This window comes from Lathamus discolor, chromosome Z (genome assembly GCF_037157495.1).
Source record: "Lathamus discolor isolate bLatDis1 chromosome Z, bLatDis1.hap1, whole genome shotgun sequence".
Classification (NCBI taxonomy): domain Eukaryota; kingdom Metazoa; phylum Chordata; class Aves; order Psittaciformes; family Psittacidae; genus Lathamus; species Lathamus discolor.
In genome coordinates, this window is record NC_088909.1 from 34,849,895 (window position 1) to 34,867,427 (window position 17,533).

Genomic DNA, 17,533 nt, shown 5'->3' on the forward strand with positions numbered 1-17,533 from the left:
AATCACAACACCTACTCCTTCTTACATTTATTTCTATATATGGAGTTTTTTAGAAACACTCATTTATTCACTTGGCATATCACTTTTTCTTCATTCTTATAATAAACATTGCCTCTAACACAGGACTAATCCTAGGGGTTGTTTTCAGTAAGAGTCTTCTTAACTAATTTCAAGTGGACTACAACCACTCATGAATGATAAAATCATAGAATCATGTAATTGTAGCAGGGTTTGGTTTGGGTTGGAAGAGACCTTAAAGCACATCCAGTTCCAACCCCCTGCCATGGGCAGGGACACCTTCCACTAGACCAGGTTTCTCCAAGCCCTGTCCAACCTGGTCTTAAATATACATTGATGTAAGCATGAATGATAGGAGACTTTTTTTCCTATAACATACCTACTGATCACAATACACATCTAATGCACTGTAACATTTCTTGACATCTAGACACTGAATTTAGATTTTCAAATTTTTATCAATTTATTGACAATAAAATAGAACTGAGGATTAAAAATCAGGTTTCATACCTAGCTTGGTGAATAGCTTCTACCCATTCATCTCCATCAGCTTCATCGTCACAACGCAGCTCCAGTGGCTTCTGTCCTTCATGGCCAAAAAGAACAGTAAAGTAATGCTGCAAATTAGAATAAGAAAAAAAAATTAGAAACACATTTAAATAAAATAGATATATAAAACAAATTAAAAAAATCTGAAAAAATCTGACTTTTTAAACATAGCCCAAAGCATTGCCAGCCTAGGAAGATGTGTTTTAAGCTCTTCGCCATGAAACATGGATTGAATTTGAAACTATATCCTTAACATATTCCCCTGTGTGTCAAGGCAATAGCTTTCATGGTACTTGTCATAAGTTACTGTTCATAAGCTCCCATATACAAGACAACAGGATAGAATTTCCTAAGCAGCTTCTACAGTTGACTACAACACTCTTACTGTAGTGGGGTGCCTGTAGATCTTTTTCCCTTTCATTTTTCATATAAAATTTTTCTCTAGAAAAATGCCAGCATACAATACCAAATCTGGAACTGCCACCATTTCCTCACAAAAATGCAAAATGTTAGCTAGCTCTAGCTTATTTTCTCACTTTTCCAACAGAACTAGGAAAGTGTCCGTTCTCATTCATCACAATCACAAAACATTTTTGCCTTTCTTTGAAGAAGTCTTACCCGTAATTGTCATTGCAATGCCTTTAAAAATGCTGTTCACACAGGTGTCAACATTCTTTGATGGCATTTCTTACCTGAAAGATGTTTCTCAGATTTCCATAGAACACAGAATTTCAAGAAAGATTTTGCTACTTTCAGAATGTAGTAATAATAGCAATATCTAGTAAGGAGGTGAAAACCCTTAAAACCCATTTCACAAAGTTTGCCATTAAAAACCTTACATTTTATAGCTTAAGTATTAACTTACAGCCAGGTAGCAAACAGAATTCTTCCAATTTACATAAAAATAGGTGAGAAAATACTCTACTTAAGTGCACACCTGTAATTTCCATTAAATGCAGCCATTAGTAAGCCAGCTGTTTCACAGGCAGCCTGTTTATACATAAAACCATCTGGTTATTAGGTCCAATGTGATCCAGGAGCTCTTAATACCTAAACATCTCTGCACCAGATCACTCGGTTTTCTCCATTACCTAGAACTTCTCAAACCCTCTTTCACCGTCATCCCAGTTAACAGGGAACCAAGTATAACCACATGTGGCAGCAATTACTTTCTGGAGTCTAACAGTGAATTCCAAACTTGCTATAATCAGCAAGTGAAGTATATAATTTGCATTCTCCCATGCCATTAACCATTGTGCACAGCAGTAAGAGACCTGAAGTGATGTCAACAAACATTCTGCTTTCCTTGTCAGACCCACAGCTCAGCTGAAAAAGCCCTTCTGAGGGAAACACCATGCTGGAGATGAAGCAAATAGCAGCTCAGAATTAAAAGCCATTTCCAAGGCAGGAGGAACACATATATAAACAGAAACAGAACAGATGAAATTTTACCTTCAGAGAATTGGCTGCAGATATTGTCAACACTGATAATGAATTTCATCCATATAAAAAGATTATTCCAGCCATTTAGTGGCCCCTTCTGAAACATCTGGCAGCCTGATGTACACAAACAGCACACAAGCTGGCTGCACAGTTTCACAGAGCAGGTTCAATACACCCCAAATGCACCAGATTCACCACACTGGCGCTAGCACTGTCTTTGCACCTGCATTTGCAGCAAGGTTTGTGTCTGGGGACCTCACATTTGCAAAACCCATCTGCCTCTGTGTGCATCTGAGTACACTCACACGTCTGGTTTCTTACGGGGCAATGTGAGCACATTCCTCATATTATGGCATTCCATAAAGATATTCATTTGAGCATTGTATTGATTTGCTAAACATTGTTACATGTATACAAAATCCCTTTCTTACAGAAGACCACAAGCACTGCAGGATTAGCCACAGACCAACAAAGCAGAAACAAGGCACAGGAAGACATGCCATTCATATTTAACCAGGTATACAAAGTCCATGCTCAGATCCGTTAAGTTTCAGACACAAAACCACTTTGGAGTACAGACAAGGATCAATAAATCATTAAAAGGATTTAAAAAACAACAACAACAAAAAACACCCCAAAAACCAAACAACAAACTGGGTTTTTTCTTTTCCAGTGGTTCGTATCACTTAAACCTCAATGCCACAAATAGAAAGAAATATTTAATCAGGTCCATAGGAATCTCCACAGTAGTGGTAGATCAAAACTTCTATAATAATACAGTGCAGTTGAAAACAACCTACAGGGGAGTAAGAAATGCATTAAGATTACACACAAATGCACTCTGTTTATAACCTGCAATGGTCTATTTTAAAAAGTGTATGTAAAGATAAATCACACTGTTCAGAGCTGCATTTTATGTAACAAGTTATTTCTGTTTCATAAAGCTGCTACATACAAAACTAGATTAAAGACACAAGTGTCGACAAGCACTGGATTTAATCCCGTTGTGTAGGGATTCAAGTTAGAGACAATATTACAGTCCTCCCTCCTTTTTCTTTTAAAATGAAGTAACTCACATGTCTTTTGATAAAGACTTAAAGGTCTCCAGTTACTTTGGTGGTAAGCATGATCTAAACACTTACTTAGACCAAGAAAATGCACAAATTTAAACAAACAGAGGGCTACTACAGTAGGACTGGACCCAATGGGGGAGGAAAAAAAAAAAAAAAGCAGCTAGATTTTAAAAAGAATTTGTTTTCAGAGTCTACTTTAAAAATCATCTATACCATCCACCCCATTCAAAGATGCATACTGCACTCAAGCACCAGCGTCAGCTATTACATCACTTACACAGAAGCAGTCAATTCTAGAGTAAGAGAAGTACAAAGAAAATACAACATGCCTCTAAAAAGCATCTCTAAGTCAGCCTTGAATTCTCTTTTTAAAATAAATGTTACTCATTTACAAAACTAATTTACTACAAGAAAATAAGATGTGTATCTGTGATGCATTATTAGATTTTCAAGTTGACGATGTATGTGAGTGGGCCTATATGCATATATATTTATATATAGACATATATAATTTTAGTACTGCCATTCAATTTGCTAAACAGCTTAGCTTTCTTATCACTGCAGTACAGTACGGGTAAAAACCATTTTTCTGTATGCACACTATTAGTTTCTCTAACAGGTGACACTAAATATTTAAGAACTATAGGACATATTTACATCAACTACCCTCATCATTATTCACTATGTCTGTTGGACTACACATTTCAAAGTAAGCCTGTAGTCCAGTTGGGTATTTTTTTATTATTGTTTATTCCAAAAATCATCATACTCAGAGAAGATAAAATGAACATTCTGCATTTTGATATTAAAAAAAATATTTAATTTGAAAGTGTCTTTTCAGTATTCAGGTACACCCAAGCAAAATGGTAAGTCTCAGTAATAGTAAGAACATCTTTGGCAGGGAGTCCTTGCCAAGTAAAGCTTGTGAATAAAGAAAGGGAAATTTTCATTTACCTTGTACGGGTGTGAAGGCACTATGTAGACTCACAGTCAAGGAAAGAACAATGGGATCAAGATGCATGAAGAATACTGTTGTGTACCACTTCTCTGACTTGCACCTACTGCTAATAGGAGTTTCCTCCTAGGGTGAAAAGGAAAGACTAGGGAATGAGCTGATAGGCATCTCTGCCTCAGAAACAAAACTGGAACAGCATGAAGACCCCGAGTGAAAGAAGTCCTGTGCCAGAGTACATTGATTATGCTGGGATAACCATTGACAGCAGCTGACACTGTAACTTCATCCTTATAAAACTGCCTCAATAATGGCTGTATTCAAAATAAGATATCAAAAGCTCTGAAGCTGGCATGCTTTCAAAGACAAAAAAAAAAAAAAAATAAAAATAAAGGCAAAACTGATATAAGCCCTGTAACAGAAACATTGCTTTTAAGGCATACTGAGGTAGAGCTTCCACCAATACAGATACCGTGAGACAAAATAACCCAGCAGCAGAATGCCATTCTTTTCATAACTAACAAGGACATGTGCTGTTTATGAAGTGAGAGCAGCACTGACAGAAACATCACACCGTCCAACACACTGGTATGGTCCCACAGCTCATTCTCTTCCCTCTACCTCACATGGAAACTACAAAGAACATCTCCTATCCTATCTCTGATCCCCTATGCCCTGATAACATATTACTATGTCTGCTTCATCCATTACTCCTTTTCATCTCCCAGTAGCTCTAGTAACCTGACATGACTTTTCCATTTGTAAATTAGGGGTGATGCTTGCAACAATTCAGTTACTGAACCACTGAAGGACCAAGAATGGACACCCATCTTCCCAGAGTGGTGCTCCTACCTGTCACAAGCATAAAAGCTGCCACCCCAGATGATAATGCTGCTTGACAACTCCTACTGCAGGTTCCTGCCTTCAGCTCCTCATAAATTTGGTCAGTTTTGAATGTCCAGATAGAAAGACTGATACTGGAGAAATGACACGTGTCAACAGTGGCTTTGTTATCTTATCCTTCCATAAGCACAGCATATAACCATTTAAATTATGTTTCAAAGGAATCCAAGGAAACTAGTACATTTTGTTGTATTGTGGGCTGGTAAATTACCCTAGTGTGGTAATAGCTACTTTCTTAAGAACCAGTTTTCCCTAAACTTATCTTACTAAACAGAACAAATCTAATTATCTTCATAATGTCCTATAAAAATACAATTTTTAAAGCTTAAATGTGTCATGACCTTGTTAGATGTTATTTCCTGATCTTTTAGGAGCTTACTGCACAGTCTTGGTTTAATCATTCAAGCCAGGACTTTGACAGTAATTTGAAAAGAAAATTCCAGTCATCTATATTGATAAGAACGGAGACTATAAATGCAAAAGAAATGTCAAAAGTTAGTCTGTACTAAGATTGCTACCAAAAATGAAAAGACTTCACAAAAGTCTGTCTTCAGTGCAAGGCATGAGAAAGCTTAATTATCTGCTGTACCTTTAAGGCTTACATTCACCACCTGATGTTTATAAGGGGATGTTAAAAAACCTTTGAGGGTAAAAAATGTGGAAGAGAATTTAAAATGACAAGCTAAAAGTATTTCTCATTCTTGACTTCTAAAGACATTTTCATTTCTAAAGCTGGAAACCTCTATGCAATCTCAAACACTAGGAAATTATTGGGCAGCAGAGGACAATCACTGCAGCAGCTGAAAACTCCTCAATAATCCTTTAAGAAAAAGAAGCAAACTGCAGTCTATATCAAAGCAGGTTGTATTATTCAAGGGCATGTTAAATCATTAAATTTTCACAGTAAGTTAACATATTAAGATGCGTTATATTGACAGTATTTTCCCAGCTGATGAAATACAAAACGTTATTTGTACTGTATTTCTTACATCCTGGGGAAAGGGAATGAAAATAAGGGAACATGCTTGGAAGAAGGTAGCATCCCTAAAGTGCAAGGAACAAGTGCAAGAGGATGAGTGTATGCAGATGAGCAAGTTGTTTAGAGAAGACAATAATCTCTCCCATCCCCAGATCAGCAGCATATTAGTGGGAAGGAAAGCATTGTGCCTTAAGTCAAAAGAAGATACATGCCAGGGTGAGGTTTTTCCATGTTCTGAGACTTGCTGTGCAACTAGCACTGGCAGGGAATTCATAGCCCATTGTTGATAAATTAACATGAGAATGGAATAATGACAGGAGGGTGAAAACCAGGACAATGCTTTTAAAAGTTTCCAAGGAGATCTACAAAGCCAATACTCTTGGTGTTTGTATCACACCAATTAGTAGAAGCAATAATTAGAATACGATTAGTGGACATCAGAATTAATATGATGTACTTGGGAATAGACAGAACAGCTTTTGTAAAAGGATGCCATCTCCTCTGAACCCTGTGGCGTTCTCTGAAGGGGTCAACAAAAGTTTGGATTACGATGAAATGGTTTTCAAATAATTTTGATGTAAACACGTGCCTAGAACTTAGAAAAGAAAAGTCCCTCTCTGGATAAACAAAAAAAAATAATCTGATCACAAGCTACGAAACAGAGATGGAATATTAGGCCATCTCTCAGTTCTTACTATGGAACAAGATCATCAAAGGACTTCCTCAGGAAATAGCATAAAGGACTGAGATAGGCATTACAAAGGATGACAAAATTTGTTAATTATTCAAGATATGATGAGAACCTATTATGAAGATCTGCAGACTCAACAAGCCTGAGTTACTGGACAGTAAAATGACACTTGAAATTCATTGTCTGCAAATGTATAGTGACATACGTGAGGAAAAACATTTCAAGCTTTCCATGTGAACAGATAAACTCAGCGATCAGTAGTACCACTCAGGAATAAGATCCTGGAGTAAGTTCCATGAAAACACTAGACAAAGCTCAGGACCTGCTAAAAAAAGCAAACCACAGTTCTCACAGAGACAACTGGGAAAGAAACAAAGTAAACAAGGCTGTTAAACTACAACACATCTTGAATACTGTGAGTCGTTTTGAACCTCTCATCACAGAAAGCGCAACATGAAATGGGACAGATTCAGAAAAAGATAAAAGTGGTAGGGAAAGACTTGCATATGTCCAAATCAGATACCTATGTAAGTAAAAATTGAAGCTGAGATGCTTAAGTACAAAGAGACAACCTTCAGCATACAACACAGGTCTACAAAATCACAAGAGATATGAAATGGACAGATAGGAATCCAATGCTCTAATTCTCTCCCAATTAAAAAAACCCTGTTCTCTAAACATCATAAAAATCAGTTTCACAACATACAGAAGAAGGTGGTTCTGCATAAAATTGGTAGTAAACTGCATCTCCCCTTGACAAAGGAAGCGGTAACCACAGTAAGTGCCAGTGGGTTGCGAGGAAACTTACTGAGTTCACTGTATAGAAATCATGGGCTACTTAACACATAGAATTCACATATTCAGAATTCAAACATTCCCAAAGCTGAAAGTAACTGGAAGCTTAATGTTGTCTAGGAAAAGCAAAATATGTACCTCAGTTGATGGCTTCCCCATCATGTCCTCAGAGGTAGGTAAGAGACTAGACCAGTTTATCCTTTGGTCCACTCAAATAAACTCTTCTCATAGTCTTACAGAAGCTAATTAAAAATTCATTTGGTGTACGAGTCTTTTAAATCCTTCAAAAGCTTCACTGGCATCTTCATGAATTCCTGGCGCTTACTAATTGTCTGGGTTTTTTCTTGCACGTGTTGGTTTTGATTCTGATACTTCAAAAAAATAAACCGGTGGAGAGCCACCATAGTATTTCAGCTTTTGTGTTTCTCTGTGGTGGCACCTAGGGATTAAGGGGTTCTTTTTATCGTGTTATTAGTGTTGTTTTGCCACCTGTGGTAGAAAGAAATCTGGTATTGAACAGTACCACAGAGAAAAAACTTCTAGACTTAAATGAGAATAGGGCTTTAATTTGCCAAGCCACTTGATAAAGAACACTTCAGAAGACATTGTTCCAGAGGGACTCTTCATTAAAGACCGTAATGGTAGGACAATGGGCAATGGGTTCAAACTTAAACAGGGGAAGTTTAAATTGGATATAAGGAAGAAGTTCTTTACTGTGAGGTTGGTGAGGCACTGGAATGGGTTGCCCAGGGAGGTTGTGAATGCTCCATCCCTGGTGGTGTTCAAGGACAGGTTGGACAGAGCCTTGGGTGACATGGTTTAGTGTGAGGGGTCCCTGCCCATGGCAGGGGGATTGGAACTAGATGATCTTAAGGTCCTTTCCAATCCTAACTATCCTACTGATGCAAAGGGTTAACCAATATACAAGGGGGTTAGAGGAATTCACTTGCTTAAATAAAAGTATTGTCTGTTGTAAACACCTATCATGCTTACTAAGCAGAACAAAGGCACAAACTACTGATAAGGGGAGAAGCAGAGATCTGGTTCTACTGATAAGCAACTACTGACAAGGAAAAGCGGATGTCTGAGTCTATTGATAAGGGAGAGAAGCAGATGGCTTATGGCTGGGATACCGACCAAACCCTAAGGCCATGCGTGAAGATTAAAAGGTGAAAAGTTTAAGAAGAGGAAGGCTCATTTGCTTCATTTTGAAGACCCCTGCCCACAGGAGGAAGACTCATTTACTTCATCTTGAGACCCCTGCCCATGACCAGAAGGGGGCACTGCGCAGGCGCAAAGGACCTTCTAGCTCATTATAATACGAAGCGGGGATAGATACTAAATATGTATAGGCGTATCAGTAATCTAATGCATATGTATACCTTAAGAGAATAAATGTAAAGGAAAAACGACCCTGGGTGTGCATACTTTGGAGGTGCTATCCCCATTCACCTCAATGCTGAATAAAGCATACCTACTTTACAACTTTAACGAGTTGTGGAGTCAATCCGCCTATCACTATGATTCTATGATCTCCATCTCCCACACTGAAGAGAGTCAGAGATGGGCTGTAGTATCTGCTCTGGGTTTTAACACTGGGCATATATATATTGGATTTATTTTATATATATATATATATATATATATATATATATATATATATATATATATATATATACACACATGCACATACACCCTATATTGTATTGCAGAGATGAGATGGCTTGGTATCTTCTCTCTGTAACCAATATTGGATTAATGAAGATGCAACCTGCTGCATAAAATCTGTTCTGGCATCTGACAATGAATCACCTTCCTGAGCCATTCTGCAAATATTGTCTGGGCCAAGAGAAACAGCATTCTGAGGTCATTATATTTAAATATGCAATCAGCCATTCTGGAGTTAGAAAGATTATACATAAATATACCCTGTTTCATAAGCTCTTACTATATCAATAAAAAACCACTATAGCCATCTTGCATGTAAAACAGCAATTGAGGAACACACACAGGTCACTGCAGCCCTTAATTCTCCTGCAACTCTGTTGACTTGCATCAAAATTATGCCAGATTACAATGGTTATAGCATTGTTTTCATGGATGAGAGAATGAGGCAAATACAGACCCATCTGCTGTATTTTCAATGCAGACCATTTGTACATCAGCAGTAGTTTATCAACAGGGAAAAATCCTGTCACACATAAAGAAATTCCATGAAGTAAAGCCTACAGGAACTGATACAACACAGTAAACACAGCTGAATTATTGACTAATAATAAACTGAGCATGGGTTATCATCATCTCAAAATACATTTGACACTGTCCAGTAGGAATTTCCTGCCATAAACCACAAGCTGCTTGCCTAGAAGACTGTGCATTACCTAGCTGCAGGACATTTTCCTTCTCAAAACATTCATTACTGTCGTTGTTGCCAGTGCCTTGCATTGAACAGAATCATAGAATAGTTAGGGATGGAAAGGATCATCTAGTTCCAACCCCTTGGCATGGGCAGAGAGGTCTCACACTAGACGATACTGCCCAAGACTCTGTCCAACCTTGCCTTGAACACTGCCAGGGATGGAACACTCACAACATCCTCAGGCAACACATTCCAGTTCCTTACCGCCCTCACAGTGAAAAAATTCTTCCTTATGTCTAACCTGAAACCATTACCCCTTGTCCTATCAATACAATCCCTGACAAAGAGCTCCTCTCCAGCATCCTTGTAGGCCCCCTTCAGATACTGGAAGGCTGAGATGAGGTTACCACACAGCCTTCTCTTCTCCAGGCTGAACAGCCCCAACTTTCACAGCCTATCTTCACATGGGAGGTGTTCCAGTCCCCTGATCATCCTCGTGGCCCTCCTCTGGACTTGTTCCAACAGTTCCATGTCCTTTTTATGTTGAGAACACCAGAACTGCACACAATACTCCAAGTGTGGTCTCATAAGAGCAGAGTAGAGGGGCAGAATCACCTCCTTCGACCTGCTGGTCATGCTCCTTCTGATGCAGCCCAGGATATGGTTGGCTTTCTGGGCTGTGAGCGCACACTGAAGCCAGCTCATGTTCATTTTCTCATCAACCAGCACCCCCAAGTCCTTCTCTGCAGGGCTGATCTGAATCTCTTCTCTGCCCAACCTGTAGCTGTGCCTGGGATTGCTCCAACCCAGGTGTACGACCTTGCACATGGCTTTGTTAAACTCCATGAGGTTGGCACCGGTCACCTCACAAGCGTGTCAAGGTCCTTCTGGATGGCATCCCTTCCCTCCAGCATATCAACCGAACCACACAGCTTGGTGTCATCAGCAAACTTGCTGAGAGTGCACTCAATCCCACTGTCTGTGTCACTGACAAAGATTTTGAACAGGATCAGTCCCAACACTGACCCCTGAGGGACACCACTTGTTACTGGTTTCCATCTGGACATTAAGCCAATGACCCCAATTCTGTGTGCAGCCATCCACCCAGTTCTTTAACTACCAAGTGGTCCATCCATCAAATGTATGTCCCTCCAGTTTAGGGACAACGATGTAGTGCAGGACATTATCAAACACTTTTGCACAAGTCCAGATAGATGACATCAACTGCTCTGCCCCTGTCCATCATTTTTGGAGCCCCGTCATAGAAGGCCACCAAACTTGTCACAGAATCACAGAATCACAGAATAGTTAGGGTTAGAAAAGGACCTTAAGATCATACAGTTCCAAACGCCCTGCCAAAGGCAGGGACCCCTCACACTAAACCATGCCACCCAAGATTCTATCCAACCTGGCCTTGAACACCACCAGGGATGGAGCATTCACAACTTCCCTGGGCAGCCCATTCAAGTGCCTCACCACCCTTACAGTAAAGAACTTCTTTCTTATACCCAATCTGAACTTCCCCTGTTCAAGTTTTAAACCATCACCTCTTGTCCTACTACAGTCACTAATGAAAAGTCCCTCCCCAGCATCCCTATAGGCCCCCTTCAGACACTGGGTGGCTGCTATGACGTCTCCACGCAGCCTTCTCTTCTCCAGGCTGAACAGCCCCAACTTTCTCAGCTTGTCTTCATACAGGAGGTGCTCCAGGCCCCTCATCATCCTCGTGGCCCTCCTCTGGGCTTGTTCCAGCAGTTCCATGTCCTTTTTATGTTGAGGACACCACAACTGCACACAATACTCCAAGTGAGGTCTAACAAGAGCAGAGCAGAGGGGCAGGATCTCCTCCTTCGACCTGCTGGTCATGCTCCTTCTGATGCAGCCCAGGATACGGTTGGCTTTCTGGGCTGCAAGCGCACACTGAAGCCAGGTCATGTTCAGTTTCTCATTGACCAACCCCCCCCAAGTCCTTCTCCTCAGGGCTGCTCTGAATCTCTTCTCTGCCCAACCTGTAGCTGTGCCTGGGATTGCCCTGACCCCCCTGTAGGACCTTGCACTTGGCATGGTTGAACTTCGTAAGACTGGCATCAGCCCACCTCACAAGCGTGTCAAGGTCCCTCTGGATGGCATCCCTTCCCTCCAGCATATCAACCGAACCACACAGATTGGTGTCATCGGCAGACTTGCCGCACTGTCCATGTCACCAGCAAAGATGTTGAACAGGATCAGTCCCAACACTGATCCCTGAGGAACACCACTCATTACTGGTCTCCAGCTGGATGTTGAGCCATTGACCACAACTCTAAGTGCTGCCACCCAGCCAGTTCTTTATCCACCGAGTGGTCCATCCATCAAATTGATGTCTCTCCAATTTAGAGACAAGGATGTAATGCGGGACAGTGTCGAATGCTTTGCACAAGTCCAGGTAGATGACATCAACTGCTTTACCCTTGTCCATCAGTTCTGTAGCCCCATCATAGAAGGCCACCAAATTGGTCAGGCAGGATTTCCCCTCAGTGAAGCCATGCTGGCTGTCACCAAGCACCTTGTTGTTTTTCATGTGCCTTAGCATGCCTTCCAGGAGAATGTGCTCCAAGATTTTGCCAGGCAGAGGTGAGACTGACTGGTCTGTAGTTCCCTGGGTCTTCCATTTTCCCCTTCTTGAAAATGAGGGTTATATTTCATGTTTTCCAGTCGTTGGGAACTTCACCTGACTGCCATGATTTTTCAAGTATGATGGCCAGTGGCTTAGCAACTTCATTTGCCAGATCCTTCAGTACCCACAGATTGATTTCATAAGGTCCCATGGACTTTTGCACATTCAGGTTCTTAAGACAATCTTGAACCTGATCGTCCCATACAGTGAGCCTAAGGTCTTCATTCTCACAGTCCCTGCATCTGCCTTCCAGATATAAGAGCTATAGTGAAAGTACAGGACTGGAATTCAGGCCAGTTAGTTTAAGTGTTTCATTTTGTTGGGAATTCTGCACACAAGACAGATCTAAAGGCTTTTTGGCAACCAGCTTCCACCGTATCGCCATGCTTGAGTCTGCAGAGCAATCCATAAAGCCCCTCATTTAACTTTTCAGTGCCCTGAAAGGCTGCATCCCAATGGCAGTATATTCACTAGTAAACATTCACAGCATTCTCAGAACTGCTGCCTTCCCACATATCCTTAGCCTCTCCTCCCACTTGTAAAGTCTTCTGGTCTTGACACTGATATATGTCTACGTCTAACTTCCTTAGATGGCTGTTGCTGTGCTCTGAAGATACTTTTTCTAGACCGAATTTCTATGAAGTGAAAAGCATTTTCTATAAACCACAACCACATCAAACCTCACTGAACCAAGAGACAGACAATTGCTTCCAATACATAACGGTATAGGTATCCTTCTGCTCACCACTGTCTGCACTCAGTCTCATTCCTAGGACTCTCACATTTACAAGGACTGGAAAAGGACATGGTACTCAGGTCTGCAGATCCCACTTATCAATAAAACCTGTAAATTTTAGCTACCACTTGTTGCTTTAGATCTTTTCAGGTCTTCAGGTTTTTTATAATGTATTTCTTATGCTTGCAAAGGGAAAAATCACTTCCTTTGAAAGAGGTAAGTTTAATCATAGTTTGAGACATTTTCAACACATTCAGCCTGTTATATGGCATGTTAAACAAACAGTCCAACACATGCGGGGACCATGATCTCCTGTAGTGCCATGTCTGCAGTGCAAACAATGAAAAAGGAGCACAAAAATCCCATTATTCTTACAGACGACCTATTCCGGCATGGAGGATGGGGGCACAGCTCCTCACTTCTTTTCTCTACCTCTGTTCCTCCTGTGTGCCATTAGCTGCCTTTCTACTGGAGCTAAAGAGGTGGGAAAGAACAGACAAGTTAACCCAAGTTCTGGTCCCTCCTCAAGTATGGTACAGCTAAAGAGAATCAAGATTAGAGCCCTCCCACATAACTGAGCACAATACAGCTGCATTAGAGGAAAACTGTGCTGTTCAAAGTGACACAGAAAGGACAGATGGGGAAAACAGACAGAAAGAGACAACAAGGAATAATGTAATCGCTGGCAGGTTTGTGTATTTTTCAGGAACTAAGACATTTTGTGTTTTGTTCTTCTGTTACCCTGCCTCATTCCTTTACCATTCTTAAGCAACCTTAACCTTTCTCCATGTACTGACAGCCTCTACCTCCCTGTACAAATAACAGCCAGAGCATCTGATATCCAATTTTCTTGTCTGAAATCTAAAAATGCTGCAGAACTCCTTCACATGAATTCAGCTAGGAACTATCTTAGTATTTGTTTTGCCCTGAAAAGCAATCTCTGCATTTTAATTAAAACATCAGACTTTAAAGGCCAAAAGGGATATTTATAACCTTCTAGTCTGATGATCTACGTAATAAAGAAAAAATCTCACTAGACAGCTCATGCATCAAACATACAGGATCAAAACGAGACAGAGACCCTCCCTAATCAATCCTAACATCAAAAGTCATGAAAAACCGACCTGAGCCCATGTTTGATTATTCTGGATATTAAATTACCCCAACTACTAAAAATGCACAGCTTCAGTTTAAATAATGAGTAAATGGGTAAATAATGAAATTATATAATGGGCCTGTTTTGAAGACTGCATGCACACAGTGTCTACTGCAAGAGTGGAGCTGGATTTCTCAGTAAACACCACACTTATTAAAAAAAAAAAAAAGGTAAAAAAAGGTATACCTACCCCAAATCATGCCAAATAAATTATTTTTACACAGCAAATAATTTTAAAGTATTTAATTCTAGAAAGTAGGTTAATTGGCTGGCTTCCTTATTGCATTCTGAAGATAAGACAAACAAAGGTTTTGTCATTTTAAAAACTCTTTACATACAGTAACTAATCTTCAAACTCCTCTACAAGGTAACAATTACGATGCCCATTTTAGACGCAAGGATATGTGTGAAGATACCCGAATATAGATCTGCTGTAAATGAGTTCAACTCAAGATTGCTATAAATAGAGCTTCTCTCCCTGAAGTAAGCCAACATATGATAGGGAAGCAAGAATAAGAAGTCAGCACATCCTAGACCTTGTTACTTCTCTGTTATATATAGTCATTTCTACCTATAAACAGTTTCAAGGAAAAAAAAAACCCACCAAAAAACCACCACAACAAAACAAAAAAAAAAAACACACTCAAAATTTCAAGCAACTGCAGTATTCTGTGAGATGAGGACAAGACTTCTACAGTCACCCACCAGCAACACAGATGACAGGGTTCCGATGTAAAATAGAAGACCACCGGAAAGAGCCACATACAATGTTTCCAAAACTGCCTACCAAACCTGAATGATTCCATGACAAGGAAAAATGTCTTCTTGGTGTCACCATGCTCACTGACAACATTTCTCTGTGGCTAACTAGCCCTAGAGGTTGGATCCTGGGCATAATCTAGTGAAAAACTTGTGAAGAAAAGTGACAGAATCTAGTTTGAAGCAATAGAAGCTTATTCCAACACCAGAATCAAGTTCTGCCTGGACCTTCACCTTCTATTTACTCATATTTTAACAAAAGGAGAGCTACCTTTACCACATTCAGGAGGCCAAGTAATGGCTTTCAAGAAGTCCATGAAATCCACAGAGCTGAAAAAAACTGCTTCTCTAACCATGACTCACATAGCAAACAAGTTCTTCACTAAACTTATACTTCCCAGCCTTGCCCCTAAAGACTGTAAGTAGAAAAGTAGTGCTTTCTCATTTGGAGGGAACTATAATTAAGCCTATTAGGACATTCAAGACCACCAGGCAATTGTTTGGACTGCTCTGTCTCAAAATCATCAGAGTATACACTCTGATACACAAAGATCCAGTATATTTTGTCCTGTCATCTCCTACCCACTAAGAAAGGTTGGGATCAAATTTCTGTGACATTTCTATATGCATTCTTGTTACTGCTGTCCTTTAAGTTCTCCAAGTTTTCATCAGTGGGGAAAAAAAAAAAAAAAAAAAAAAAAAAGAAAAAATGCAGTGCACCACATCTTGACCAAGCAACAATTAATATGATTCAGTCTGTAAGACAATCCTTCCCTTATCATGAGGAACGTAATTTCAACTTCCAACTATCCACTGTCAACCCTTAGTTTTATACAAAGATTCCCTGAAATTTTCTTAACTGTTGAATCTGTTTAGACATGCTATACCAGAAAACCAAAACCAACCCAATCAACTAACCCACCTTGCATATACAAATGAAAACCTCACACTGACAAGAGTGTCACATCCCCGAACATTTTTTATGAAGGGTGAGAACTGAATTGTACTATACAAGTGGTGAGCCTAAAACTGGTTGTCAAAATTTGGCTGGAGACTGTTGAAATGTATTCATAGCTTGCATAAAATAATTTTTAGGTTTTAAAACCAATAGCTTTAGAGATGGCATCCACATTTTATAGTATTTACTGTCACAGACCTACTTAAGCATATATTCAGTTTTCAACAATGTACCCAACTGCAACTCTTTTACATGTTTTTAGGTTTTTACTAATATCTCTCAAATCATACTAGCTGTGATACATTCAATAGCTTGGTAGTAACAAAGATTTTGCAGTTTATGCAACATGAAGTTCCTTAAACACTCAGAAATAATACTTGATTCATCACTCAAATGAGTGTCATGCATATAGCTACAGACATGTTGAAGTGTCCTTTTAAAGTAATTCAACCATTACTCATATTCTCTGATAACAGGATAGAAACATTCAATGTCTTTTAGAGAATGTCTGGCTCTTGGTTCCCCCAAAAACTGGTTGTGAATACTCTGGTTTAAATTACACATCATTCCACCACTATTTACAGACAGTAAGGTTTGTACGAAGACAGCAGTGCAAAATTACTTATGTAGTACACGCAATCTATTTCTTACTCTTTAAACTGTACTGGCAGGTGGCGAACTCACATTTCTATTTACACATAGCCACAGAGTTTGCTGGACTACTCTTAACATCCTACCCATTCAAAAACAAGAACACCTTAATCGAACCTCTCTGACTGTGAGAGGTGAAATGAGCTTAACGCAAATACATCAAAAGAAGCTACAGAACTACTTTCACAAATCCATTTACTGGTAATACCCTTATATCAACGTTTTTTCCCCTGGAGTGATGACAGTTCTGGATGCCAAGAAAATAGCTGGGATGCTTTTTTTGCACAGTGTGTTTACCAAAGGATAGGAAAGTTGAAGAACCTTTTTATTCATGCTAGGCATGAGTTTCCCTTCCTGCATTGGTTAACACTGACCTTTGGAAGCACCTTACTGATAATTGAGACCTTTCCAGATGTTCCACAGCTCCTGGATCTCATGATCATCTTAGCAGTGTCACCACTAGCTCTTCCGAGATAATACTCTGTTTTGTTACTCAGGGTATAGAAAGACAAGGAGCTACTAGAGAAGGTCCAGTGGAGGACCACAAGCATGATCAGGGGTCTGGAGCCTCTCTCTTATGAGGAGAGATTGCGGGAGCTGGACTTGTTTAGTCTAGAGAAGAGAAGACAGAGAGCATCTCATTAATGCATACAAACATCTCAAAGGCAGGTGCCACGAGGATGGGGCCAGACTCTTTTCAGTGGTGCCCAGTGACAGGATGAGGAGGAATGGCCATAAACTAAAACACAACAAGTTTCACCTCCACATGAGTTGGAACTTCTTTACATTGAGGGTGGCAGAGCCCAGAGGGGTTGTGGAGTCTCCCTCTTTTGAGTCATTCAAAACTCGCCTGGA

At 40.0% G+C, this 17,533-nt stretch overlaps 1 protein-coding gene across 2 annotated transcripts in view; it reads right to left on the reverse strand.

Annotated features, from left to right (window-relative positions):
* Window positions 1–17,533, reverse strand: part of RASGRF2 (Ras protein specific guanine nucleotide releasing factor 2) — a 130,424-nt gene that overhangs the window by 83,547 nt on the left and 29,344 nt on the right. For both annotated transcript variants that reach the window (XM_065661466.1, XM_065661465.1), the window contains exon 2: window positions 529–635. In XM_065661466.1, coding sequence (XP_065517538.1) covers window positions 529–635 — 107 coding nt within the window. The remainder of the gene's footprint in view (window positions 1–528; window positions 636–17,533) is intronic.